The following is a 23,522-nucleotide window of genomic DNA, read 5'->3' as shown; positions in this document are numbered from 1 at the left end:
ATAAAAGCTAGATGTTAGAAGAAGGATTATAAAATCACCAAAGATATTTCAAAGCATTCTGAGAGACAAGAAAATATATCTCTATGTTTTTTATTAACACAATCCATTGATTACTGACAAAGTGGATGCTGCTATCCTTAAATCCACCCAGAACAAAGAAACACAAAACAGAAAAACAGAGAAAGTTTATAGCAACCCGTGTAGTGGAAGCCGACAGAACCCAGGGCATCAAATCCAGAGGCACATAAGTGCATAAAAGTTGCCAGTGCTCTGGTGACTGCAATGCTCAGTAACTACTCAGTTACAGAGTTATATTCATTTTCTTCTACTCATCCAATTCAGGATTGCACGGGAGCTGGAGCCTGTCCCAACCATATTCAAACCTAAGAACACTGTGTCACAGTATCCTCTGCCAGGCACGGTGGCTCCATCATACTCCGGGGCTGTTTCACTGCCAGTTCTACTAGTGCTGCCAGTACTTGTGGTACTAACTAATAATCAGAATTTCTGAATTATCTTTCTTCTTTTGCAAACACAAATACTTAACAACAATATTTAAAGCATGAAGAAATTATGCACAATATGGTAAAAAATGAAGACACCCTTCAATGCTAAAGCACATTTTAGCCTTTGTAGGTTGCTGCACCCACAATTTCTACCTTGATATTCCTTTCAACAGTGGTCACCCTGAGTCCCATGTATCCTCCAGTGACTCCAAAGTCCTGAACCTTTGAAGATCATGACATTTCTCTCATTGCACTTGCCCCAGTTTAAAGGCAGGTCCTGGTCTTTTAGGCCAAAGACCAGCAGCATCTTCACCCAGTGAAGGTGAAGTGTATATCATATGTAGATATATTTAAATTCATTTAAAAGCCTAATATCCACCACAAAATAAAAAAAAAAAATCTGAAGTGCCTATATCAGCAGTGATGCAGAGGTCTTGAAGGACACAAAGGGACACAGCAATTTTAAATAAGGTAACGTTATTCTCAGTGTGTGGTTTGCTGTTAGTGGCAAACGAGGCTGTAAGAGAGATTTCCCAATTTCCAGTCAAGGGGAGAAGGGGTCTGGTACGTGCCAAGGTGTGTGACATGGAGGAACGGTAACACAGAGACACAGTACCTTCCCCTCTGAATCACCCTGAAAAGTATCATGTCATTTACACCTGGTCAAATGCCTGCAAGGTCTACAAGCTTTTTGCAGACTTTTTTGGCAGGGTAGGCAAGAAGGGAAACAAACTGATCTCTCCATTCATCAAGAAAATGAAAGTCAACTTTGAAGGTCAGGTAGAAGTTTAAATGTTTGTAAAAAAAAAAAAAAAAGAGATTACATTTTTCAAGGGTAAAGATATTGCCGTTGTCATTGTTTTGTAACTGTTCTGAAGTAGCCATTGCATTATGGTTAAAGAAACACAGACTGTGTTATACAAGACTAAATTTGAAGATCTTTCATATGTCAGAAGATTTGGCAGAACAGATATGAGGAAACAAGGGTATCATGAGGTTTGTTGGACTTTGCTGATGTGATGGGTTTTGCAGGATAGCACTTCTCATGAGGCTTTGGGTGAACAGTACAGCGATGATATGTTTCAGCATACTTATATGACAAGAGGAAATCCTGCTCCCTATTCGGGGAAATGAGGGACAACATGGCCACTTTGGCCTCAAACTGCAAGAATTCCCGTTAATACTTATTAACTTACACGGTAAGTTATAAGTAGCGTGAAGAGCATATAATGGAGGTGGGTTGCAATGCGGATTGCAGGAACAGTGAGTGAATGAATTCAATCTTGGAAGGACCTAGGTGGCCAGTGGCTTCAAACCCATTTGTTGTGAGGCAATGGTGCTAACCCCGATACCACTACAACTTTAGGAAGATGAACACAAAAAGTCAAATATATGCCCCATTAATGTGTAGTGGGTAAATGTCCTTACTATCTTCTAGATAGAAATATCAAAGGAGTGGATATAAGAGACGAAAACATATGTGATGGGATTTAAACCCTAAACAACAAATAGAGGATTTAATAAAAATGTTACATTATTTTTCTTTATGTGTGCACTGTAGTCACATCTTGATTGGTTGAGTTAAAACTCACGATACTAATGATTGGAAGCAAAATTACAAAACCTGCTATTGTCCAAGTACCTGAGTGTAAACTGCAGTGGGCATTATGTCATTAAAATATAGTACCTACTTTATGCTATTGGTATTTTTTCACATTAATGTCTTGTGTTACTTTATTTAATTTGTTTTGGTTCTGCAACTTTGTCTATTCAGAAAATGATAATTGTCACAAAAGTGTTGTGTCAGTGCTGTATTAATTTACTTTACACTTTTCAGTGTAGTCATTGTTTCAGTGAACAATGACTGCCCTGTCGTTGTTCTTGTGTGTGATGAAGTTGTTTTTGCAGAAGAATAACAGGAAACCCCTGCTCTTGAGGATTTAGAAAAAGATCAGATGAATTACAAGGAAAAACATTTAAGCAGAGTTTTTTTTAAAAATTCCTAAAAACATACATGGGAGGTCAGTGCCAGTGAATTTTGTCTGCATAAAAAATATTTCACAAGTCAAAGTTGCAACATATTTTATGAGTTTCTTTATTAAGTTGACCAAAATATATGTATCAGTGACACAATCTCACACCAGTTTTTCTTTTTGTATAGAAACTTAGCAAAAAAAAACAAAAAAACAACCTAATATAAACAACATGAATTTATGCTTTTACATATTCACCGCACTTTATGATTGTAGAAAAATCATTACATTACAGGTACATTTCCAAAGTGCCATTCTTGGTTTAAAAAAAGTATATTTGGACATAACATGACAACAGTCACTCGACATGTAGTTTCCATTGCCTAAGAGCTCCCTTTTGGCCTGTGAAAATTACCATCATGCATTTTGTCACATGCACAAATTCATACTTGGTTTGACTGCACCAGCTGTGAATTGTGAATCCATCATGAAGTCTGAGAATGAACTTTTTCGTAAGTTATTCAATATTACATTATCTTAAAAAATACCAATGTTTAAGTGCCATTTGTACCATTAAAACTTAGGTGTAATAACAGAAAATCACTGTGGCATCACAATCTAGAAAAATGCTTGAAAATTGCAATATATTAATCCCAGTCTTATAAATTTGAACATTTGAGCTAGATTTTTTTCTTAGCTTTTTCAATAATTGTCTTCTAGTTAAACAGGTTTTTATTTAGCGTGATGCCAGATTTGATGAACATATTACATATTGTTCTTCTACTCCTCACTAAAACATCATATATTCAATGCTCGGCCTGTTATTTGGTGTAAACATCTGGTATGAACTCTCTTGGCAATAACTACTTGAGAAGTCCTTTTGTTCTTTTAGTACTTAACCTATTACTTGACTCGTTTTAAGAAGTGCCGGTGCAGCCACCATCTGAATCAATACATTCTGTGTTTGTGTCAAACCTTTGCTTTAACCACCTCTTTTAAGGCAGTTGAGTAGCTGTGCATGACACATGGTTCAAAAACAAATCTCATTTCAGTCTTTGTTTAGCCAGTTTCCTTTTGATTGGCTGCCCTTTATAAACCAAAGGTTTAAACAGCATGTAGGTGGGGCTTCTGTGCTCACAGGCAAAGCTAAGTGCCTGAGACGATCATATAAGTGATATGGACTCTCTATAATGCCATGGAGAGCCATAGAAGACATAAAGCTGTCTGAAACAGAGTGTTTAGAGCAGTCTGAAGCCATCATCTACAAATTTGGCTGTTTAAAATGAGCACCCACTGTCGTGACAGTATTTAATGTATATATGACAGAAAATAAGGAAAAGCTTGTTTGCCCTTGAATGCTGGTCTCAAAAAAACATCCTCTCTGTGTTGAAGACCTTCAACTTGGTCATAAAGTTGAAGTAGATGAAGGCCAGCGAGACCAACAAGTTCTTCATCAGATAGAGGATGGGCGTAACAAAGCCGAAGAAGGCAATGAGGCCAACGCGCACAAAGAAGAAGGGTAAATCCTGCAGGGCTACTCCTAGGGAGGAAAGCAGGGGGCTGTGGGGCATGACCACCACACGCAAGCATGATAGGTAGCTGAAGATATAGATGGGAAACACCCAGCCTGAGTAGTAGACCAGAGGATGTCCTGCCACTCTCACCATCTCCACCGTATCCATCCAGAACATAAAGCTGTCCACAAACACGTCTGCACGGGCATCAGTGGCGCACAGGAATCTCAGAGGCCCAGTGTATGCATAGGGAGATATGTGGTACGGTGTGGTGCTTCCTGATGGTTCACTCAATCCAGACATGCCATATGGCCTCCCATTGTTACCTGGTATGCCTGGTAGCGTCCCATTGGTCTCTGGTCGAGCTCCTGCTCCATTCTGGTTCCTGTCATTGAGCTGGTTTGCTCCTGGTTGCATAGGAGTGGGCACACCTTGCCTGTGCACAGCTGGCCCTGGCACCGCTGGAGTGATAGGTGTTACTGGTGCTACTTGTTCCACATGTGTGAGGACAGTGGAAGGGATGTCAGCATCTCTTTCGGTGTCATTAGCTGGAGAGAAGAAAAAGAAAACACAATATCTTGGATTATATTTACTTAAGCTGTTTATCATCAAGTGGTGTCGGCCCAGATTTACAAAGAGACAGCTGAAGGCTATCAGACAAATAATGTGGCTCACAGATATAAACATTAATCTGCTGTTTAGACAGAGGCAATAAATCAAGAGATCGCTCATTCAAACGATTTGGGCTTTGAAGAAATTCATATGAACTGTTTTATCATGTGGTTTTTAAGAAAATATATTTCCCTACTTCTGCCATGTCAGATTCAGAAAAATTTAAAAATATATCCTGCTCATTTCCTCATTTTGGATAAGTGAGAAATGAAGCAGTCCAAAGAAATATCCTGCTCATTTCTTCATTTTGCTCGAGTGATGTATAGAAATGTTCACAGTGTGTTTGCAGTTGCCTCCAAGCTCCTGCAATGCAAAACCCAGCTTGCTTTACTATAGAAGTCTGCAGCAGAAAGTTCAGGATCTACAGCAGTCAAAGAGTGATTTGTGTAATGTGTTGAGAGAGCTGCGCTCACCCTGGCCGGTCAGCCTGCAGTGTCGTATCCTCTCCACAACGTCAATGCAGATGAGCGAGAAGAGGACTAGTGACACGGGGAGCTCAGTGAATGTATCGTGTTTCAGGTTGTTATTTATCTGAACCTGGATAAACAACCGTAAAATTGTTAGCCTGACTGAGTACTGTAATTATTTACTCACTTTTAATCTTTACAGAGCCCACTGGTTCACCTCAACGGTAATAAACATTTTGGGATTTGTCACTTGCAGCGAGGGCATTTGACACAGCCGTAAACAGACGAGTTGCTCATCTTAGCAGAATTTATGGCTCTTATGTTGAAGCCACTAGATAAGCAAAGGTCAAAAGGTTTGCTTAAGCTTTAAAGAATGCCACAAAAAAGGGCAAATAAGGTCTGGGCTGTAGCCAGTTAGGAAGTGAAAATGTGCCTCGTGGACATGATTTGACAAGGACAGCATGGACAGGAAGAGGAACCAAGCTGCTTATCAGTAGCTCCTTATCCATAAGGCTAGATAGTCCTCTCCTGAGATCCATAAGGATTCTCACAGCTCATCACATTTGTTTCAGTAATACTGTGAATCCTGTCATACACCATGTTCCCAAACACAATGTTGTAATACATATATGTTTAAGTTACTAGCAACTTCTTTGGAGTATAAACACAATCACCCAACATGACTACAAAGGATCTACAATTACAGGTTGAGTCATGTTACAAGTATAGCAACATACAGGTCAAAGTTCATGATCAGAGCAGAGATAAACCTGATATGACAAATGAAAGCAGTGAGAAACAATCTGTTGGGTGTTGTACCTCAGAGCTGGCAATGAGAAAGGCAAAGCAGGGTAATGTGGATAGGATCACATAAACAAGGGTCACTGGCCTCCTGATATAAAGACAAAAAAAGGGCAAGAAAGAAAACAAGGGAGGAAGTTAAAGTCAGTGACAGGAATTGCTAAAGCCTGGTATTAACCAGCCAAGTTCTGTCCAAACCAGTCACAGGCCAGTTCAGCCTCAAACCAGCTGATAATGTCTCGGTCCCGTAGGACAGCACTGGGATCCCAGCTGCTGAGCATACACAACTCGGACCAGTTCTCAATCTTCATGTCTGAGAAACTCACCACTTCTTCCTCCCTATGAGAAATTTCTTCTTCATGAAGACCATATACTTCAGGGGTACCCAGACCAGCAGGGCAGTGGAGGTCACATAGGCAATAGAGGAGGCCACGATCAACCAGTAGGCAGTGCTGCCGTCTCCGGGGGGTTGTGCTGATGTTTTGACCTTTGCAACGATGACAGCAAACCTCTGCATGACGATGAAGAGTGGCACGCACAGGCCTGCAAACTGCAGCACCTCGCACAGGGCAAACTTCACCGTCCTCCCTGAGCCCATCCTGTGGCAGCTCACAAAAAGAAAAAGAAGGGAGGGAGACAGGGGCTGTTGTCGCAGTGAGGCGACCCCTGTCCCTCTGAGGGCTGGTCAGGCCTCGGACCTCTGCATTGTCTGCCTCCACTAGCATTTTCCACACACCACAGCCCTGGCTCTCTGCTCACCCAACTGCTTACACTGCACTAGGCATTGTGTGCCTTGGCGTGGCGGTGATGTGACCGGCCCTTTGCTCTCTTTTGATACAACGTACAAACAAAGTTCGTCTAACTTTACACCCTGAAGGACATGCATGTGCCACAGCAATCGCTTTGGGGCAATCCGAGGTAAAAACAGCATCTCGGCCAGTGTTTTTCAGGCTTATCACATCACAGTCCACACAGCTTTAATGATGTGTACCTTGTATTCTTCCTGGGAATTCTCCAAATATAAGAAACACAAGTTAATTACTCCCACAGTATAACCAGCATCCCAGGACTACTGGCTGTAACCCAAGAAACAAGATACCACTAAAAACACATCGACTCCTCTCATGCTTATATATCACCATCTAGTGGCAAAGTGTTCTAACTGCAAAATTTTGGAATCCACACTGTTTTGTAACAATTACAAATGCATTCGTACTTTGAAATTGCTGTCAGTTCAACATGTTATTGTTCATCAAATTCAGGCGCTTGATTATGATTTGTTGCATCACAATAATAAGCGACATGAGACTTTTTTCCCCACCAAAGACCAGCTAGAACTTTACCAGTCAAAAGCATTCATGAAGTAATTTTATCTGTCTTTGGTTCTAAAGCCATCAAGCCACAGTATCTGCTATGCCACAGACCAATATCGCTGCATAAAAGTGACGACGGAGCAAAAATGTTGCTGAATTGTTTAGACTTGTGTCTGCAAAACCCACACAGCTGGACATTGTGCCATTGCTGTCTTCAGACGTGTGAACACTTGATCAAGTAACTGGATCAGGATTAGATAATCTGGACTATATTCAGTGCTGTCTTCGGTTTGCACACATTTCTACGTGGTGTCATTAGAAGAGCTAATTTTAGATTCTGCATCGACGCGGTTTCTGAAGCAGTTCCTTCATGAGAGCACAACTCAGACCAGTACAGGCTGATACCTGTATACTCCCAAGCAATTACAGTCCTGTGCAATACCAACGAAATTTGAAACGATTCAAAATGTTGTATCTTAATAATTTAAGTACTTCATCAAATTATTGAGTATCAACAATAAATAAAGAAACTGTGAAAAGACTAGACTGAAAGTACAGACCCCAGAACTCAAAGTCAATAAAACTGTTTTTTATTTGCATTTGTATAGGATTTTCTTAAAATCCTGAAGATCAAGGCTCACATAGCAGATACAGTCGCTATCTAATCAGGGCTGGTTTTGGCAACTTGCCCCATTGGAGTATGTCAAAATGTGCTTGACATGTGGTGAAACTGTGGCCTGTCAGTCAAGGCCAAATGTATGATACTGCAAATTTTGGTATCCATACTTTGGTAATACCAAGTAAATACAAGGCCAGTGTTGCCGATACCAATAGTGTTACTGAGACTCATGTAGGGGTTATGTAGGGGTGAACAGTGTGTTATGATGACATGAATCATCATCAGTTTTTAACTTCTGATCACATTTTAATTACCACTAAATGACTTTGATTTATTACATCAATAATTAGTTAATAAAACTAATAAACTAATTTGAGGTATACTGAACACAATTCAATGGGATATATACGTAGAGCAAGGGGTGTGAAACATAAGGCCTGGGGGCCAGAATCAGCCAAGCAAGGCCTCCAATCCAGCCAATGGGAAGGCTTGGGGAAAAAGTAACCATCAGTTCATAAATTTCGGACTTATAATTTTCATAGGTTTTCCTATATTTTCACAGGTTTTACAGCTTTTTCTACTGATAAACACTTTGGCCGTGGCCATTTACAACACATTTATAATTACATTATCTATGTCTGCAATTTTACACCTTTACTTCTTGCAGTTTAAGTCCAAACAATCATCCTGACAGGTCTTTTTCATTTGCTACAACATTTCTTCATCGTGTAGAAAAACTGAGACATACTGATGAAATTGCTCTTCTTTGTCTTATGTGATGTTATCTAATTTATAAAAGTTATACTTAAACTTGTTCACGCTGAGCTGAAGATTGGGGTGAAAATGAGCCTGAATTTCTATAGTTGCACAAACTGAGCCGTGACAAGCCGGCTTTATTTCACTAGTCTTTGCCTCACCGGCAGGCCACGCACTTGTTGCACTAGTCCCGCGAGAGGGGGATCCATGGGCGGATAGCTAGATAGATGGATGGATGGATAACCCCGCTGCTCCCCTCCCTACTAGCCCCAGCTGTCAGCTCCCTTCCTGACTTCCCCACCCTGCCCCCGGTACCATGGCGTCCAGCGAGGAGGACGGCACGGTTGAGGAGAAGGAAAACAACAACAAAAAGAGAACGAAAAGCACCCTCGCTACCGCATGGCTCACTTTCTACAACATCGCCATGACCGCCGGGTACGTGCGTTATTCCGCCCCTGTCACCTATTAATAAGAAAGGCAGTGAAGTTATAGCCGCTCCCTAAAAAACCGTAAGCGTGTGTTGCTGTTTATAGGACTGCGTCTCCGCCGAAAGTGCCTGTTCAGCTCGCTTGGATTTAGCAGTTCGTCGTCGCAATTGAGTTTGAGCAAGCTTTAGCGGTCAGTTTGGTAGTTTCTACGAAGAAACGAGCGACCGTTATTTGTCTCGAGTGTTGGAAAATGAATGAATGGTGTTTGGTGAAAGTGGCAGGCTGGCGCAACAGCCGTGTCCAAATAGGGCTGGCTGCATGGTGTCAGCGTCAAGGCCCACAGTGCGTCCGACAGTTGCAGTGATAAGTATAGCCGGACCGCGCTGACACTGGAGCTCAGGTCTGGGACAGTGAAGTGCTCAATGGGCACATTTTTAATAACAACAACGTTTGTGTGAAGAGAGCTTCCTGTGTTGTGATAAAGGACAAACACATGAGAACTTGAGAATAGCGGAGGTGTCGGGGTCACTGGATCAGTGGTGACTAAGCGCTTCCAGTTTGGCGCATGGCCTCAGGTACTGATCACTTTAATAATAATAATAATAATAATGATAACACGAAATAAAACAAGAATATATTTGTGCACATCGTTGTGACTCTGTCCAACTTAGTAACTTGTTTTTCATGTGTTAGTCAAAGATAAGTAAAATTGCAGCGGTCCAAATCTACTTGGCCCTATGTGGAAAACATTATATACAACCCCTCCTCCCTCTATTATCCTCTTGATATATTATGAATTAACTGTGAATAACCCCATTTAAAAAAGAAAATCTGAGTTCAGTTTCACTACCCAAACCCAGGCCTGATTACTGCTAGATGTGTTGGATCAAGAAATCACTTAACTATAAGCTGTCTGACAAAGGGAAATAGGCTAAAAGATCTCAGATAGCAACGAGTAAAGCCACAATCTACAGAAACGACTGACAAACAAAGTAATTGACATCCATCAGTCTGGGATACAAAGTAATTTCTAAGGCCTTCGGCGTGAGAGCCATTATACGCAAATGGAGAAAACTTGAAACAGTTGCAAACCTTCCCAGTAGAGGTAGGCCTACCAACATTACTCTAAGAGCGCACAAGTGACTCATCCATTAGGTCACAAAAGAACCCAGAACATCTACAGAACTGCAGGCCTCACTTCAGTTAGGGTCAGAGTTCACGACTGAACAATAACAAAGAGGCATCCATGGGAGAGTTCAAGGAGAAAACCACTGATGACAAAGAAAGGCTCATCTTGCCTAAAGTAACAGTGCTTTGCATAAAAAGAACATCATAGCAACAGGTGGTGGTAGTGTGATGGTCTGGTGCTGCTCTGTTGTTTCAGCACCAGGACGACTTGGTGTAATTGATGCTTTCTATTAGAAAATCCAGAATGAGAATCTCCAACCATTAGTTCATGGCTGGAAGCTCAAGCACCCTCGGGTTATACAGCAGAAAAATGATCCTGGTTTTGGTGTGGTCTAGTCAAAGCCTGAACTGAAATCAGTTTGAGATAGTTTGGGATCATTACGATACACGGTTTAGGGTCCAGTTACTTTTTCACATAGGGCCGAGCAGATTTGGATAGCTTTCCCCCCTCGTAATAAATAAAATTTCATCATTTAAAAACTGTATTTTGCATCTTCTCTGTGTTTCCTTGTCTAATATTAAAATTTGTGACAAATATGCAAAAAATAGGAAATCGGGAAATGGGGTGAATTCTTTTTCACAGCACTGGTGTTGGTCTAGAACGTCACAGCTGGTGCGTCCTCAGTGAAAGGTGCATGACATCAGGGAAAGACGTGTACACACAAACATAGGTTTTCCTTATGAGGACATTTAGCGACAATATGCATTAAGAAAGCTTCACTTGCGCTCCGCTTATCAGTATGAGATCCTTTTTATAAATCAACTTAAATGGACTCACTGGTGGCTATAAACAGCTGAGTGAGGATGCTTCTTGGCTGCTCATCCTATCTACTGTGCAGGATTTTTTAAAGTTTTTTTATATAACATTGCAGCTGGATTTATTTTTTATAATATGTTGTTTTTTTTAACATGCACATGCAAGACTTGTGAGTTCTTAGAGGTTTTTTTATTCATAACTATTATTAGAACATGTATTATTAGAGCTATTGTGTTCTACAGTTGTCTCATTCCTAAATTAACAAAAAACAAAGCTCATTAAAGTGTGTATCCTGTTTGTTTTTTGTTTTTGTTTTTTTAAATGCCCTAACCCTTGACTGAATTCAAAGATTTAATCCAATTTTTTTTTTTTAGATGTTTTTCTTTATTTCAAATTTTATTTGTCAGGGAAAATCTTCTACTCCCTCACATCAGAAAGGAGACAGTTGGGGTGGTTTGAGCATCTGGCTAGGATGCTTGCTGGTCCTGGTCGAGCTGTTGGGGTCTTGTCCAACTGGGAGGATGCCCTGGGGCAGACTCAGAACATGCAAGGAGAGAAGCGATCAATCAAAAGGAAAATCCTGTTTATCTGTGGTTTTACTTACACATAGAGTAAAGCTGGTGTGTTGCAGAGAGAGTTTGTAGCTGCTGCTATCTTTTAATATTTCACTGAAAGTGCAGTTACAATTGCCTGATGTAAAATGCTGCAGCTTTGGTTTGCTTTCTCAAGCTATTCCATTTTGCCCTCTTTATTATTTTGATTTTAGTTGCCAGTTTGTTTATTCCAGTGCTCACTTTATGTATGGATAACTGTCTGATACATGTATACTTATAAACATAATGTAAATTTGTCTACCATCAGAAATTGTGGCATAGCTGTTGAACTGTGGTTGTGGCCTAGTGAAAAACACAAACAGACCAGTTTTATGACAATGTTAGGTTTTTCGTATTTGTCTGGTGTCTCAGTGGAATAAACAGGTAACACCAGATAAATAGAGGCAGTAATGTCTGTCTGTTACAGAATACCTTTGAAGAAAAGTATTTATTTTACTTTATTACATGACATAGTGATTGATATAGTGAAAAGCAGCATTAAGTGAGAGAATTTTTATCAGCTTTGTAGCCCAGTATGTCAGCATGTACTGGGAATTCCTTGGTTTCAGTGACAAGGTTAGAAAATGTTAATAATTTTTTTTAGTTTCATTCAGTATTTATGTTGTTTAAATTCCCAAGTTTTTTCCCTTTAAATTTACATCTCAAATGTGTTATTATAAGTTTCCTGTTCTATTCATATTGTCATCCTCCCTTTGATGTTATTATGAGGTGACTAAATGACTTAAATTAGATTTAAAAGATTAGATTTCCAGTTGTGTCACAGTTATTTTTGTTTGTTTTTTCCATTGCAGAAAAATGTCTGTCCTTTACACTAATTTTCTCCTTTCACATTTCAGTTGCACTGAGCGGTTGTGTGATTTTTGTTTGTCTGCAGGTGGCTGGTTTTGGCCATGGCAATGACACGCTTCTACATACAGAAAGGCACACACAAGGGTCTGTACAGAAGTATAGCAAGGACACTCAAGTTTTTCCAGACCTTTGCATTAGTTGAGGTAAGACTTTTAAGTCTTAGAGACTGTGTGGAAAAAAAAAAAAAAAGAATTTTGGCCTGAAAATTGAAGAAAATGCATAACTTTATAGTTAATGGCCAGCAGGGGGCAACAGGTGGTAAAAAGCTATCGGTCAGTATATAAGTCTATGAGAAAACAACCATACTACTCAATTTGTTTTTTAATGACCTACTTAAACATTTATATCTTGATTTTTATGGTTGTAATCATCAGTTTTAAGGCTTGTCAACAGGGATATTAAGACCGATGCTAGCTCTGATGTTAATATTTGGTTATTTTGATATTTCAATTGATATTTTATACATTAACGGATTACTCTAACAGTTGTTATATGCAGTTATTTATTTGTTCACACTTGTTGTTGCGTTTGTGGCATTCAAAAAGGGAAGATGCCCCCTGGTGGACAAACTATGAAATGACAACATCCTTAAGATAATTGAAGGGTGTTTCTCACTATTTTCTTTGCTTTAAAATTTCTGTGTTATAAATGCCAGTAAAGATAGATTAGTAAGTAGCTTATTTTGGCTGATAATATTATCCTGCCAATAAATCAGCTAAGCTATAATAAATAGACAATAGAGGAGGAGGGTGTAGCTTTATTGTCCCAATAGAGCAGGGTATGCTTGAGGGTGTAGCTTAATTGTCCTTGACAAATAGCTACCTAATAGGTGTGCAGTGTTCTTTTTTTATATAATGGCAAGTGTATTTTGTTGTAAGCCTGTTTTTCACTAGCCAAAACTATCATCCCAGTAGGATGAACGTTAGTGAAGGATGCACTTTGCTAACAATGTTTTAGCTGGACAGTTTACCATCTTTTGTTCAAAGATGTTCTTGTCTGGTTTTAAATAGAGATGGCACGATACCACTTTTTTATGTCCGATACCGATACCGATATCATAAATATCTGCCGATACCGATATGAATCCGATATAGTGTTTTTTAATCAACAAAACTGTTTTTTTAAAATATCTTGCTGCATTTTGCAAGTCTGCAAGTTCATACTCAAGTTTAAAACAACAACTACACTAAAGCTATTCTGTTATACCTGTATGCAAAAAAAAAAATTTCATAGTTCAGCAATACTGATCAATCTAATAAACTTAAACCTACACCACCATCCCTATTCTGGTATTTTAAAGAGTACTTAGCGTAAATATTAAGCAACCTAACTAATAGGGTTCCAACTCCCAGCAACAACAAAAATAAATAAATAAAAAATAGGGAACCACCCCTCACGCGCCACCTCATGATGCTTAATCGACGTAATCAACCTTAATTTGATGCAGTGTGAAAAAAAATGCACAGAAATCAATTATTTTTCAAGAAATTTTAAATAGATTCAACATCTTTCTTCAACAAAATTGCAGACTGCACAGATGGTACCTTCCCAAAGGAAAAAGTACTATAGCTTACTAGGGTATATATATTAGACTTAATAGTCACTATATACAGTAATTGACTTCTATTCATTTTGCATCAAATTAAAACTTTGGGTGTCAGATAATTATTTATTAAAAGCTCGACATTTTAAATGAGAATAAGAAAGAAAAGTATGTCTTAGGGCATGAACAGTGAAAAGGGGGCACAATCGGCCCCCCTGGCTAAACTTTGCTAGATCCGCCCCTGCACAGTTACCAGCCGTCAGCTACGTAGAAAAAGATCCTGGTGTAGAAAGTAATATTAAATAAATTCTAACAACAGCTTATTAAGCTTAAACGTGCTGCTGTTGTTCAGCCGCTGGTTTGCTCTTTCTGGTGCGAAGTGGGCCAAAAACAAAGACGGACTCGCGACAGAAAAGCTGATCAGCTGATCATTTAAGCAGTTTCACGATTGAAGTACCAGCCGGAGAGCGAGAGGCAGTCGCTCGTTAAGCTTAGCGTGGGAATGCTTTACAAACATTCAGAGATGGACTTACACGCTTGCTTTACTTCTCTCGGGGATAACTTTGTCGGAGATGAAATGTTGCTAGCGAAGCTCCACATGCTATCCAGACCACCCACAGGTCCCGCATGCCACAGCTGCTCTATCACGTGATGCACACTGCTCCAACTGCTAACGTTCTGAGGTGAGTTACGGCGTGTTGCAAGTTTTGTGAGGTGCTTTCGTGATATTTAATGGATCGGATTACATTTTTTATTTTTCTCCGATATCCGATCCAGTCATTTAGGTCAGTATCGGACCGATACCGATACGTAATATCGGATCGGTCCATCTCTAGTTTTAAATAGCCGAAATAGCAAATGGAAAGTTTCAGAATTAGTCCACAGACCATTGGGTGACACAATGGTGCCATGTCCATCTTTGATTTATAGTCTATAGCGTTTCCTGTCACAATTGGGACTTTAGTGAATTAGTGAATTTAAAAAAACAAATACTTTTTTCTTAGACTTTAACAAGACAGTCATTTTACTGCTGTTTGTGTTGCTTGTCTTACAGGTGGGACATTGTGCCATTGGTATGTGACAACTTACATGAAAATATTTGGCTAATTTGTACAGATTCAGATAAATTCCCTCATCTGGCCATGTATTTATTGGTGATTTTTGTTTCTTACTTTGGCTGTGTTGCAGGAATCGTGAGGACTTCTGTGATTGTAACTGGGGTTCAAGTGTGTTCGCGGATTTTTATGGTTTGGTTCATCACCAACAGCATCAGACAGGTGACTTTTATGATAAACCGCAACTCCGTGACTTTTTACAATTTATCAGTCTTTAGTTGACAGATTTCACCACAGTACTCTTAACCTCCACACACTGTATGTATTGTCACAACTATTCTGGAACACAGTCTGTCCAGTTGCTTTTTTCCCCACACATAAAAATCGTACTTTTCTCATCTTTTTGCCTGTAAGAGCTGCACCTGTCAGGTTTGAAGCTTCTTTTAACTCTTTATTTTTTGCCATTTTCCTGACTTAAAGATCCAGAGTGAAGAAAGCGTAATCCTATTTCTGGTTGTGTGGACGATGACAGAGATTATCAGATATTCCTACTACACATTCAAACTGCTCAACCACCTGCCGTACTTCATCAAATGGGCCAGGTGGAGACACCGTTAGCTGGGGCTGGGATGAGTTTGAATTGTCTTTCCTGTTTCGGGACACTGTCTGAGCATGTCGGTGAATTCACCTCTGGCATGCTTCCCTCGCCTTGTAGAGCCGCGCGTGTATTAAGTATCTGTCGTCTAATACAAAGAGGAGTAGCATGTGTGTGTTTATTGATTAGCACCTCATTAGCCATTCTGTTTGTGGTCAGTGATCTAACCACTAACACAGCACTCTGAGGAAACAGGAAAAGGTGAAATGCTTGTTTATCTTTTGGTTTTAACTTCTCCCTAAAACATAAAGAATTTCTGAATAAGTTTAGTTAGTTGCTGAAAGAGGCTGAAACCAGGCATTTTTTGTGAAAGAAATATTCTCAGCTGTAGTGAAATATAATACCTGTCTTGTGTTGAAGGCAGAGTACTTGTGATGTGTCGTTCTGGCCTCGAAGCAGCTCACCTGAAACTGGAGTTGTTAGTAGAAACGTGAGCCGCCCCCACTGAAGGCTGTCCAGCGCGCAGGCTCGGCATCTTAATTTTATTTATTCTTTCTGCTTCGCTGTGTCACGTGATTCTTCAGGCGGTCCATCTAATGCCAGCCACTCTTTTGTTTTTGCTCTGGAATCTTGTGCTCTTGAATGGCACCCTTCGCCTCCCCGCCCCCACCCTTCACGTCTTTCTTTAAGCACGGAGGAGACGACAGGCCCCTGGCAAGGGGCTCATGTTCAGCTGCTCCTGTTTTTAAGACCATCTGTTTTGGTCACGGAATGTTCACCCAACATTTCTCTCATCCGCTGAGACGCTCCCCCGAGCCTTTGCTGTGGTCCCCACTAAATACAGGAACTCTATAGTCCTGAGTCATGGCATATCATTTGGTCCTGGAGAGAGCTGCCATCATAGGAAGAGGCATGCTGTCACTGTTATTTGGGGCGGTGACGAGAAATTAAGTTGGTACTTTGTGATTAACTTAGTTGTGTGCAGGAGTTCTACCGTTGGTTTTTCAAGAACACAGTGTTTCCTTGCTGCTGGGTCTTCTTCCTCTTTTCTCCCATTATCCAAAGGAGTTCTGCAGGGCTCCACATTAGGTCCATTGCTCTTTTCTCTTTACATAAAGAACCTTTGTGATAATTTATCAAATGCTGCTTTCCATCTTTATGCAGATGATACAATTATCTGTTGTTCATCTCCTTCAGTAGCACAAACCCTATAATTCTGCAGTCTGCCTTTGATGTTGTTCAGTCCCATTTAACTCAACTTAAGTTGGTGTTAAATCCAGAGAAATCCAAGTTCATGTTATTCTCAAATGGCAAAGAGTTGTTAGCTACGTCTCCTAAGAGACATAGACTTTGTATATTCGCAGACTCTCCCATTAGCTGATCTTTATCTATAAATCTTTGCTTGGGCTAGTTCCCTCTTATTTATGTGTTTATATGTGTAAAAACCACAACCAGTGCAGCCTTCATTCTCACAATTTAATACAATTGATTGTCCCAAAAATCAGAACAGAATTGGGGAAAAAGGCTTTGAAATACGTTGCCCCTGCTTGCTGGAATAATCTGCAGAAGGAACTGAAATTATCGAGAGAATAACTCTTTTACTCGGTGTAATTGTTTTTAATGTCGCTCTTAATTTGATCTGTTTTTGTATATTTTTCACATGTTCGTATGGGATATTGTATTTTTTTATGTTATATACTTATATACATGTATTTTGACTTTTGTTGCCATGATGTCAGGTCTCTCTTGGAAATGAGATTTTTAATCTCATTGAGATTTTACCTGGATAAATAAAGGACTATTAAGTAATAAAATACAAACAGCCTCTTTCTTAGGCACTAATATCTTTTTTTTTCTCAATTTCCAATATATTATGACCAATTTGTCACCACATATTGATGTGGTTACTATTTTTTTTTCCTGTGCATAGATTTAATGTCAGTGTTGCTAAAAAAAATCCTCGCACTTTTTCAGTTCTTAGTTACTATATCATCACTACTGCAGCCTCTTCCTGATTGGCTGCTTTGCTTCATAAGGTCACAGTTCTGTATATGGTATGCAACTGAAGTTGTAATTAGACGGCATAGAATACATTTTTATTGCTATGAAGATGATACCCAGCTTTATTGATACATGAAGCCAGATGAAACACTCTGACTTAAACACATAAAGACTGATGACCTCTGATTTCCTGCTTCCAAATTCATAAAAACCTGAGGTTATTGTACTCTGTTCTAAAAATCTTAGAAATATCTTAGAAAAAAACAGATGTTTACTCTGGATGCTGTTAGCTTGACCTCTAATAACACTGTGAGGAATCTTGGAGTCGTTTTTGAACAGGATATGTCCTTCACTGAGCATATTAAAGAAATATGCAGGACTGCTTTGTTTCATCTGCACAACATCTCTAAAATTAGAAACGTCCCGTCTCAGAGTAGCGCTAAAAAGCTAGTTCATGCATTTATTACTTCTAGGCTGGACAATTGTAATTCGTTATTATCAGGCTTTCCGAAAAACTCCCTGATACAAAATCAGAATTGGACTACCTTATTAATTGCTTTGAATCTGAAATTTACACTTATTTCAGATAACCTGTTAACAGGCCCCAAAGATCAGTACATTATAGAGATTGATTCATTATTTAATTAATGTATTTTTGTGTTGTGTATCCATGTACATTTTCTGGTGATAGATTCAGTCCTACTGAGCGTGGACAGTGTCGGCATTGAACAGATTTCTTGGGCTGTTCCTTTCTCTTTAATATACCCCCAAAGTATTGCATGTTATTTAAGTCTGATGATATCCTTCTCCACTTTAAAGTTTTCCTTTTTCACCTCCTATAGAGAAAACAGACATTTGTGTGATTTGAGGCGTGAGCGTTGTTTGTATCGTTTCCATATTTCTCTTCTGCCAAGCTTCATCTTGTCTGCCAGTGTTTGCACCATATGTTCCTGTGGATATACCGAATCTATACATCTGTTCATTCCAGCAACTTTTTATTTCAGGACTACTTTCTGGGTGCAGTTCAGTCCATATATGCTGGACCATATTGGAGCCCAACAAATTTGTCTTGGCCTTGTTTGACCATAGAACATGCTCCCAGTAATCGTCAGACTTTGATGATGTTTAACGTTGTTTAAAGTTGACCTGTTACCCTTTCCTTATTTTCTGCCAGATACATGTTTCAAACTGTTTCAAACAAGCAATTTAGGAAGCTTTTCTCTTCTTGCTTCTTTATGAGAGGCGATATCCCTGATTTGCCTCTGACTGTGAGTGCAGCAGCCCCACCCTCATACTGCTTAAACTGCTGTTTGTGAGGGGAACCCAATCAGAAGAAAGTTGGTTAAAAGAGTTGCTTAAGAGGTAAAATGACTTATTTGCTATTTTGGTGGATAAACTGGAAGTCCTACTATAAGATAAACAACAACTGTGAGCCATGCAAAGCTAGAAACAAAAATGTGGAGCATAAGAGGTCTTTAATCGTTAATCTTGCAATTTCGAGTTGATTTTAGTTGATTAGTCATCTTGCATCATATTTGTCAAATCTTATATGTTTCTTGCACAATTGTTTTGACAATTCCCTCATGTAATTCTAGGATGCAGATAGACACAGCCCATCCAACAAAGAGAACGTTCTGGTGCTTAGATTGTCAAACATCAGATTTAATCAGGACTGTTTTAGTAATAAGTAGTTTTAAGCGTTTAGCAGTGATTGCAGGTATATTCAGGTATATTGCCAGTGAGCTTGAAACAATGCAGTTTTTGAAATTTTATTTAAGATTATTTATTGGAGAGGTTTAAGTGACTTCTCTTGTATACCCTCTGTTCTTTGATGACCAGTCTAACCACTAAAATTGAACCTAGTCTTTCTTATTCTTGTCTTTTGAGTTGCTTTAAAGAACTTCAATTGGTTTCTTTTATTTACTATAAATCAGATCTGTGGGAATTCATGCAGTGTATTCCCACATATTTTTGTGGGCTTTCTAATCTTAGAAAATTGGATTCAGTTCAATATTTTGGTCATTTTTGTTTGGTAATGTGCCCACTGCAAACAAACAGTGAGGCAAAAGATGCTGTGTTCCTGGTTGTTCTTAACATACCAGTTCACAAATGATAGTTTGGGAACATTAAAGTCTCAGATGTCAGAAGGTTTTTGCACACATGCCAGTTCAGTGGACCAATGTAATTATGCCTTCAGTTGCAAAACTGTGCACTGGCATGAAACAAGGTGCTGGAAAGTAATAATGCATATTTTATATCCAGCAGGCAATGAAACATTATTGTAACAACAAATCAGCTTATTACTTAATGCTGGAATATGATCTTATTCTTGACTTTCTCTCAGTTTAAATGAACTGCATGAACAAAAAGGTTGAAATTTTTTTTTTAAACTTTTGCATGTGAACAGCATGAAAGTGTAAAAAGAAAATGATACCTTGGAGTTATCCAGAGCCAAAATCACTCAGAGTTCCTGAAGATGGAAAAAATGTGAAAATATTACTTTTTTACAATGTGCTGCTTGACCACCATATCTCTGGAATACCTCGAGGGAAGTTTTATGTCCACAACTCAAGGCAGCTTTTGTTACAGTGTCTGGCCCCTGTGTCAGTCATCTTCCTGTGTTTTCAATATGCATGTGAGTGTATTAACATCCTCTGACTGTCAACTGTCCCAACTGTGTGAGTGCTAAAGTGATCACGCTGCTGGATTTGAAGACATCCATCCTGCTCTTTCATCTTCCCACAGATACAACCTCTTCATTGTCTTGTACCCGGTGGGAGTCGTTGGTGAGCTGCTCACCATTTATGCTGCGCTGCCGTTCGTACGCAGGTCTGGAATGTACTCCATGAGGCTCCCAAACAAGTATAACGTGTCGTTTGACTACTACTACTGCCTCATCATCGTCATGCTGTCCTACATCCCATGTAAGAAGCAAATTTCATGCCTACATTGTGCACTTTCAGTTTTGGCATGTAGGTCAGAATCCTGCATGATTTTTAAACTGTATTTTCTCCTGTTGCGGTACAAATAATTCTGCCTGTTCTGCTCAAAAGCAGCTTTTCTGTCCTGTGGTGCAATGTTTGGTGGCATTTTATAATTTGAATAGAATCATCTGTTGTGGTATATCCAATTTTATTTGGAATATACTGTGTGTTCACATGTCGTACATAATTTTAAATATAAAGATTGTTTTTCATAACACAGCTGTCAATGACTCCCTGAAGTCTAGAATCCATAGACATCACCAGATGTTGTTTTGTCTCATTGATTTGTGATGCTACCTTCAGTTGCTGGTTTTTGTCTTTCTGCATTCATTTAATAACTATTGATCTGAGATTGGGTGACTGACTTGGCCACTGAAGAATATCCCTTTTCTTGGGCTTGAGAAACTCTTGGATTGCTTTTGCAGTTTGCTTTGGCTTGTTCTCAATTTGCACAGTGAAGCTCTGTCTGATCGGTTTTGCAGTATTTGGCTGAATCTGAGCAGAGAGTGTAGTCCTGTACACTTATTATTCACAGCGCTGTCACAAGTCACAGATTAGATTTAAATTTTAATCTAGTCCAATCTGGTCTTCTCATTCATGATTTTAACAAGTGGGTTGCAACTTGTTGTAAACTCTGTGTTTCCATCCATGAAGCCATCTCTTGTTCATCGACTTTGATAATACTCCTACCTTCTCCACACTCTTGACTGAGCTCAGTGTTGTAAAGGGTTTTTCTTAACCATGGAAATAATTCTGTGATCATCCCGTTTAGTTGTTTCTTGTGGTCTTCTGGACCTTTTGATGTTAATGAGCTAACCAATTCATTTATTCTTTTTAAGAATTAACCACATTCTTGATTTGGCCACAAGTTTTTGCTGTCTCACTAATGATGGCCTACTTCACTCCCACTGACATGTCTTTGGTCCTCAGGTTGAGAGTTCCAGTGAAAAGATACCGAATGCAAGTTCAACACCTGGAAGCAACTCCAGGTCTCTTGCCTGCATAATTTGTCATGAAATGATGGGAGGGAGTAAGACTCACGTGTTCATTTACTTTTGAGCCCCTGAAAACATACTGCACTGTATGAAAACGGCTGTAACTGCTCAACAGTTCATGCAAAATGCGTGTCAAATCATTTGAATTAAAGCTGAAATTTTTTACTTAAATCAGATGTTGATTATTTGATACAAAACGACAAAAATTGCCTTTGTTCAAAAATATACGGACCAAATGTCATGGAAAATATGGAAAAGTTGTCAGCTGTAATAGGCTCCAGGCTTTGCCAGACCACCCCAGTGGCTTATGTCTGTGAATGCATGTCTTCCCACTGTGCTGCTTCTTATTCAGAATTGAGACCAAGTTGAGAGTTGTGAATTTGTATTTCACTCTAACTTGCTTTCGTTTGTGTTCATCATAGTCACAGTCACCCTGAACACGCTCTCGTCTTTCTCGCAGTGTTTCCTCAGCTCTACTTCCACATGCTGCGGCAGAGAAGAAGGATGCTTCACGGGGAGGTCATAGTGGAGAAGGACGACTAGACGAGCACCACCTCCCACCTTCATTTGAGCCAGCCTGCCCTCCACTTCACCCTCACCTCCACCACCGCTTCATCTTCATCTATGTCTCACCTTTTAGCACCATCAGCCATTACATTCTTCATTGCACGGGACCTAAAGAACCACACAGCTGACGATGGTTACCACCCAGTGACAATCAGTAATAACGACAAAGCCACGGAGTAAAACCACAGTAGTAATACCACATCTGGAGTGTTTCTTTGCAGGATTCATTCCTATCTGAATGGTAATATTGGAAACATGTTTACAGTCCCAGTGTTGCTGGAGCTAGAGACAGAAGCCTGTGGCGTCACATCTCAGCACTCAGAGATCACGAGTCCTTTATTCACCCACCAGCCTTACTGCATCTTGTTGCACTGAAGCATCGCAGCCTGAGAGAAACGAGCACTGAGCCACAACACTGCACCCCGAAGAAGGAAGAGCCAAATGAGGGGGAGGGGGATGTTAAATTAGTCGCCTCAATTAAATTCATCATTCAGCCCATGCAATTGGCAGATTAAGTGTATATTAAGTATTTCATATATAAAATAAGCTTTCAAAGCGAGATTATTCATACCTCAACAATAAATCTACATTTGGACAATATGCTGCTTCTTGTGTGTATGTGTGTAACCCTATGTGTAAACGATGCAATGTGAAATGAGCAGTTAATCATATTTCTTAACAGTAATTTATTCGCATACTGTGAGCAAGCACAGCTCCGACTTAACATTGTGTCCGCTTGGCTCAGCTCGTGCTTTCTTTTATGTTGTTCTGATGTTTACTATGTCAAATTAATTTACAAGAGTGCATCTTAAACCAAATTCGAGTCTTCACAAAAGTAGTAACTTCTTTTTTTCTCTATAGGCCGCTGTAGGTATGAGACTACGATTCAAATTTATGTGAGCACTTCAGTCTTCAGTCTCTGTCTTGTTTGTTTTTGAAAATATCCGGTGTCTACATCGATTGGACAGTAGTTAGACTCCCTCCTACCAAAGGTGCTATTGTGAGATCATTTTAGTCTTCTGTGCAGCTGAAGGAGTGACTGTGATTGGAGATGACCTAAAGCAGGAAATCAGGATGTGAAATGACAGAGGAAATGTTAGCGAAGAACTGCATAGCCCATGGTTATCAAAGAAAAAAACCTTTTTGCTTGTAATCTGGGTTAGTGGGAAAACAATAAAAGAAAGTTATTTAAGGGGAAAAAAAACTATAAAAATGTGAAAATACCTTTATGTGCAAATTCAATAAACTAAATTCTACAGTACTGAAGAGTTTTGTGATGAACTTCACTCTGGATCTAGAACTCAGCCACTGAGTACAACCACCCTGTGGATTTTATCTGTTTATTTGTGAGTTATTCCTTCATTTATTTCATAGTTCTTTGTTTT

At 39.5% G+C, this 23,522-nt stretch overlaps 2 protein-coding genes across 2 annotated transcripts; one reads left to right on the top strand and one right to left on the bottom strand.

Moving 5' to 3' along the window:
• Positions 1-2,601: 2,601 nt before the first annotated feature.
• Positions 2,602-6,585, bottom strand: LOC102297878 (transmembrane protein 236). The gene is made up of 4 exons (XM_005922488.2): positions 6,200-6,585; positions 5,892-5,964; positions 5,079-5,202; positions 2,602-4,541 (listed from the first exon to the last, which is right to left on the bottom strand). Exons 1-4 carry the CDS (start codon positions 6,469-6,471, stop codon positions 3,844-3,846), a joined length of 1,167 nt encoding a protein of 388 aa, XP_005922550.1. The 5' UTR covers positions 6,472-6,585; the 3' UTR covers positions 2,602-3,843.
• A 2,178-nt stretch (positions 6,586-8,763) lies between these two features.
• Positions 8,764-23,398, top strand: hacd1 (3-hydroxyacyl-CoA dehydratase 1). Its single transcript, XM_005922489.3, has 7 exons — positions 8,764-8,996; positions 12,423-12,540; positions 14,995-15,013; positions 15,129-15,217; positions 15,476-15,597; positions 20,337-20,515; positions 22,031-23,398. The coding sequence occupies exons 1-7, from the start codon at positions 8,878-8,880 to the stop codon at positions 22,111-22,113; spliced, it is 729 nt and encodes a 242-aa protein (XP_005922551.1). The 5' UTR covers positions 8,764-8,877; the 3' UTR covers positions 22,114-23,398.
• Positions 23,399-23,522: the final 124 nt, after the last annotated feature.

This window comes from Haplochromis burtoni, unplaced genomic scaffold, assembly GCF_018398535.1.
Source record: "Haplochromis burtoni strain Fernald_Lab_line unplaced genomic scaffold, NCSU_Asbu1 Contig_58, whole genome shotgun sequence".
Classification (NCBI taxonomy): Eukaryota; Metazoa; Chordata; class Actinopteri; order Cichliformes; family Cichlidae; genus Haplochromis; species Haplochromis burtoni.
Note: the sequence above shows the minus strand (reverse complement) of the source record. Positions and strands in the feature narration are given on the sequence as shown.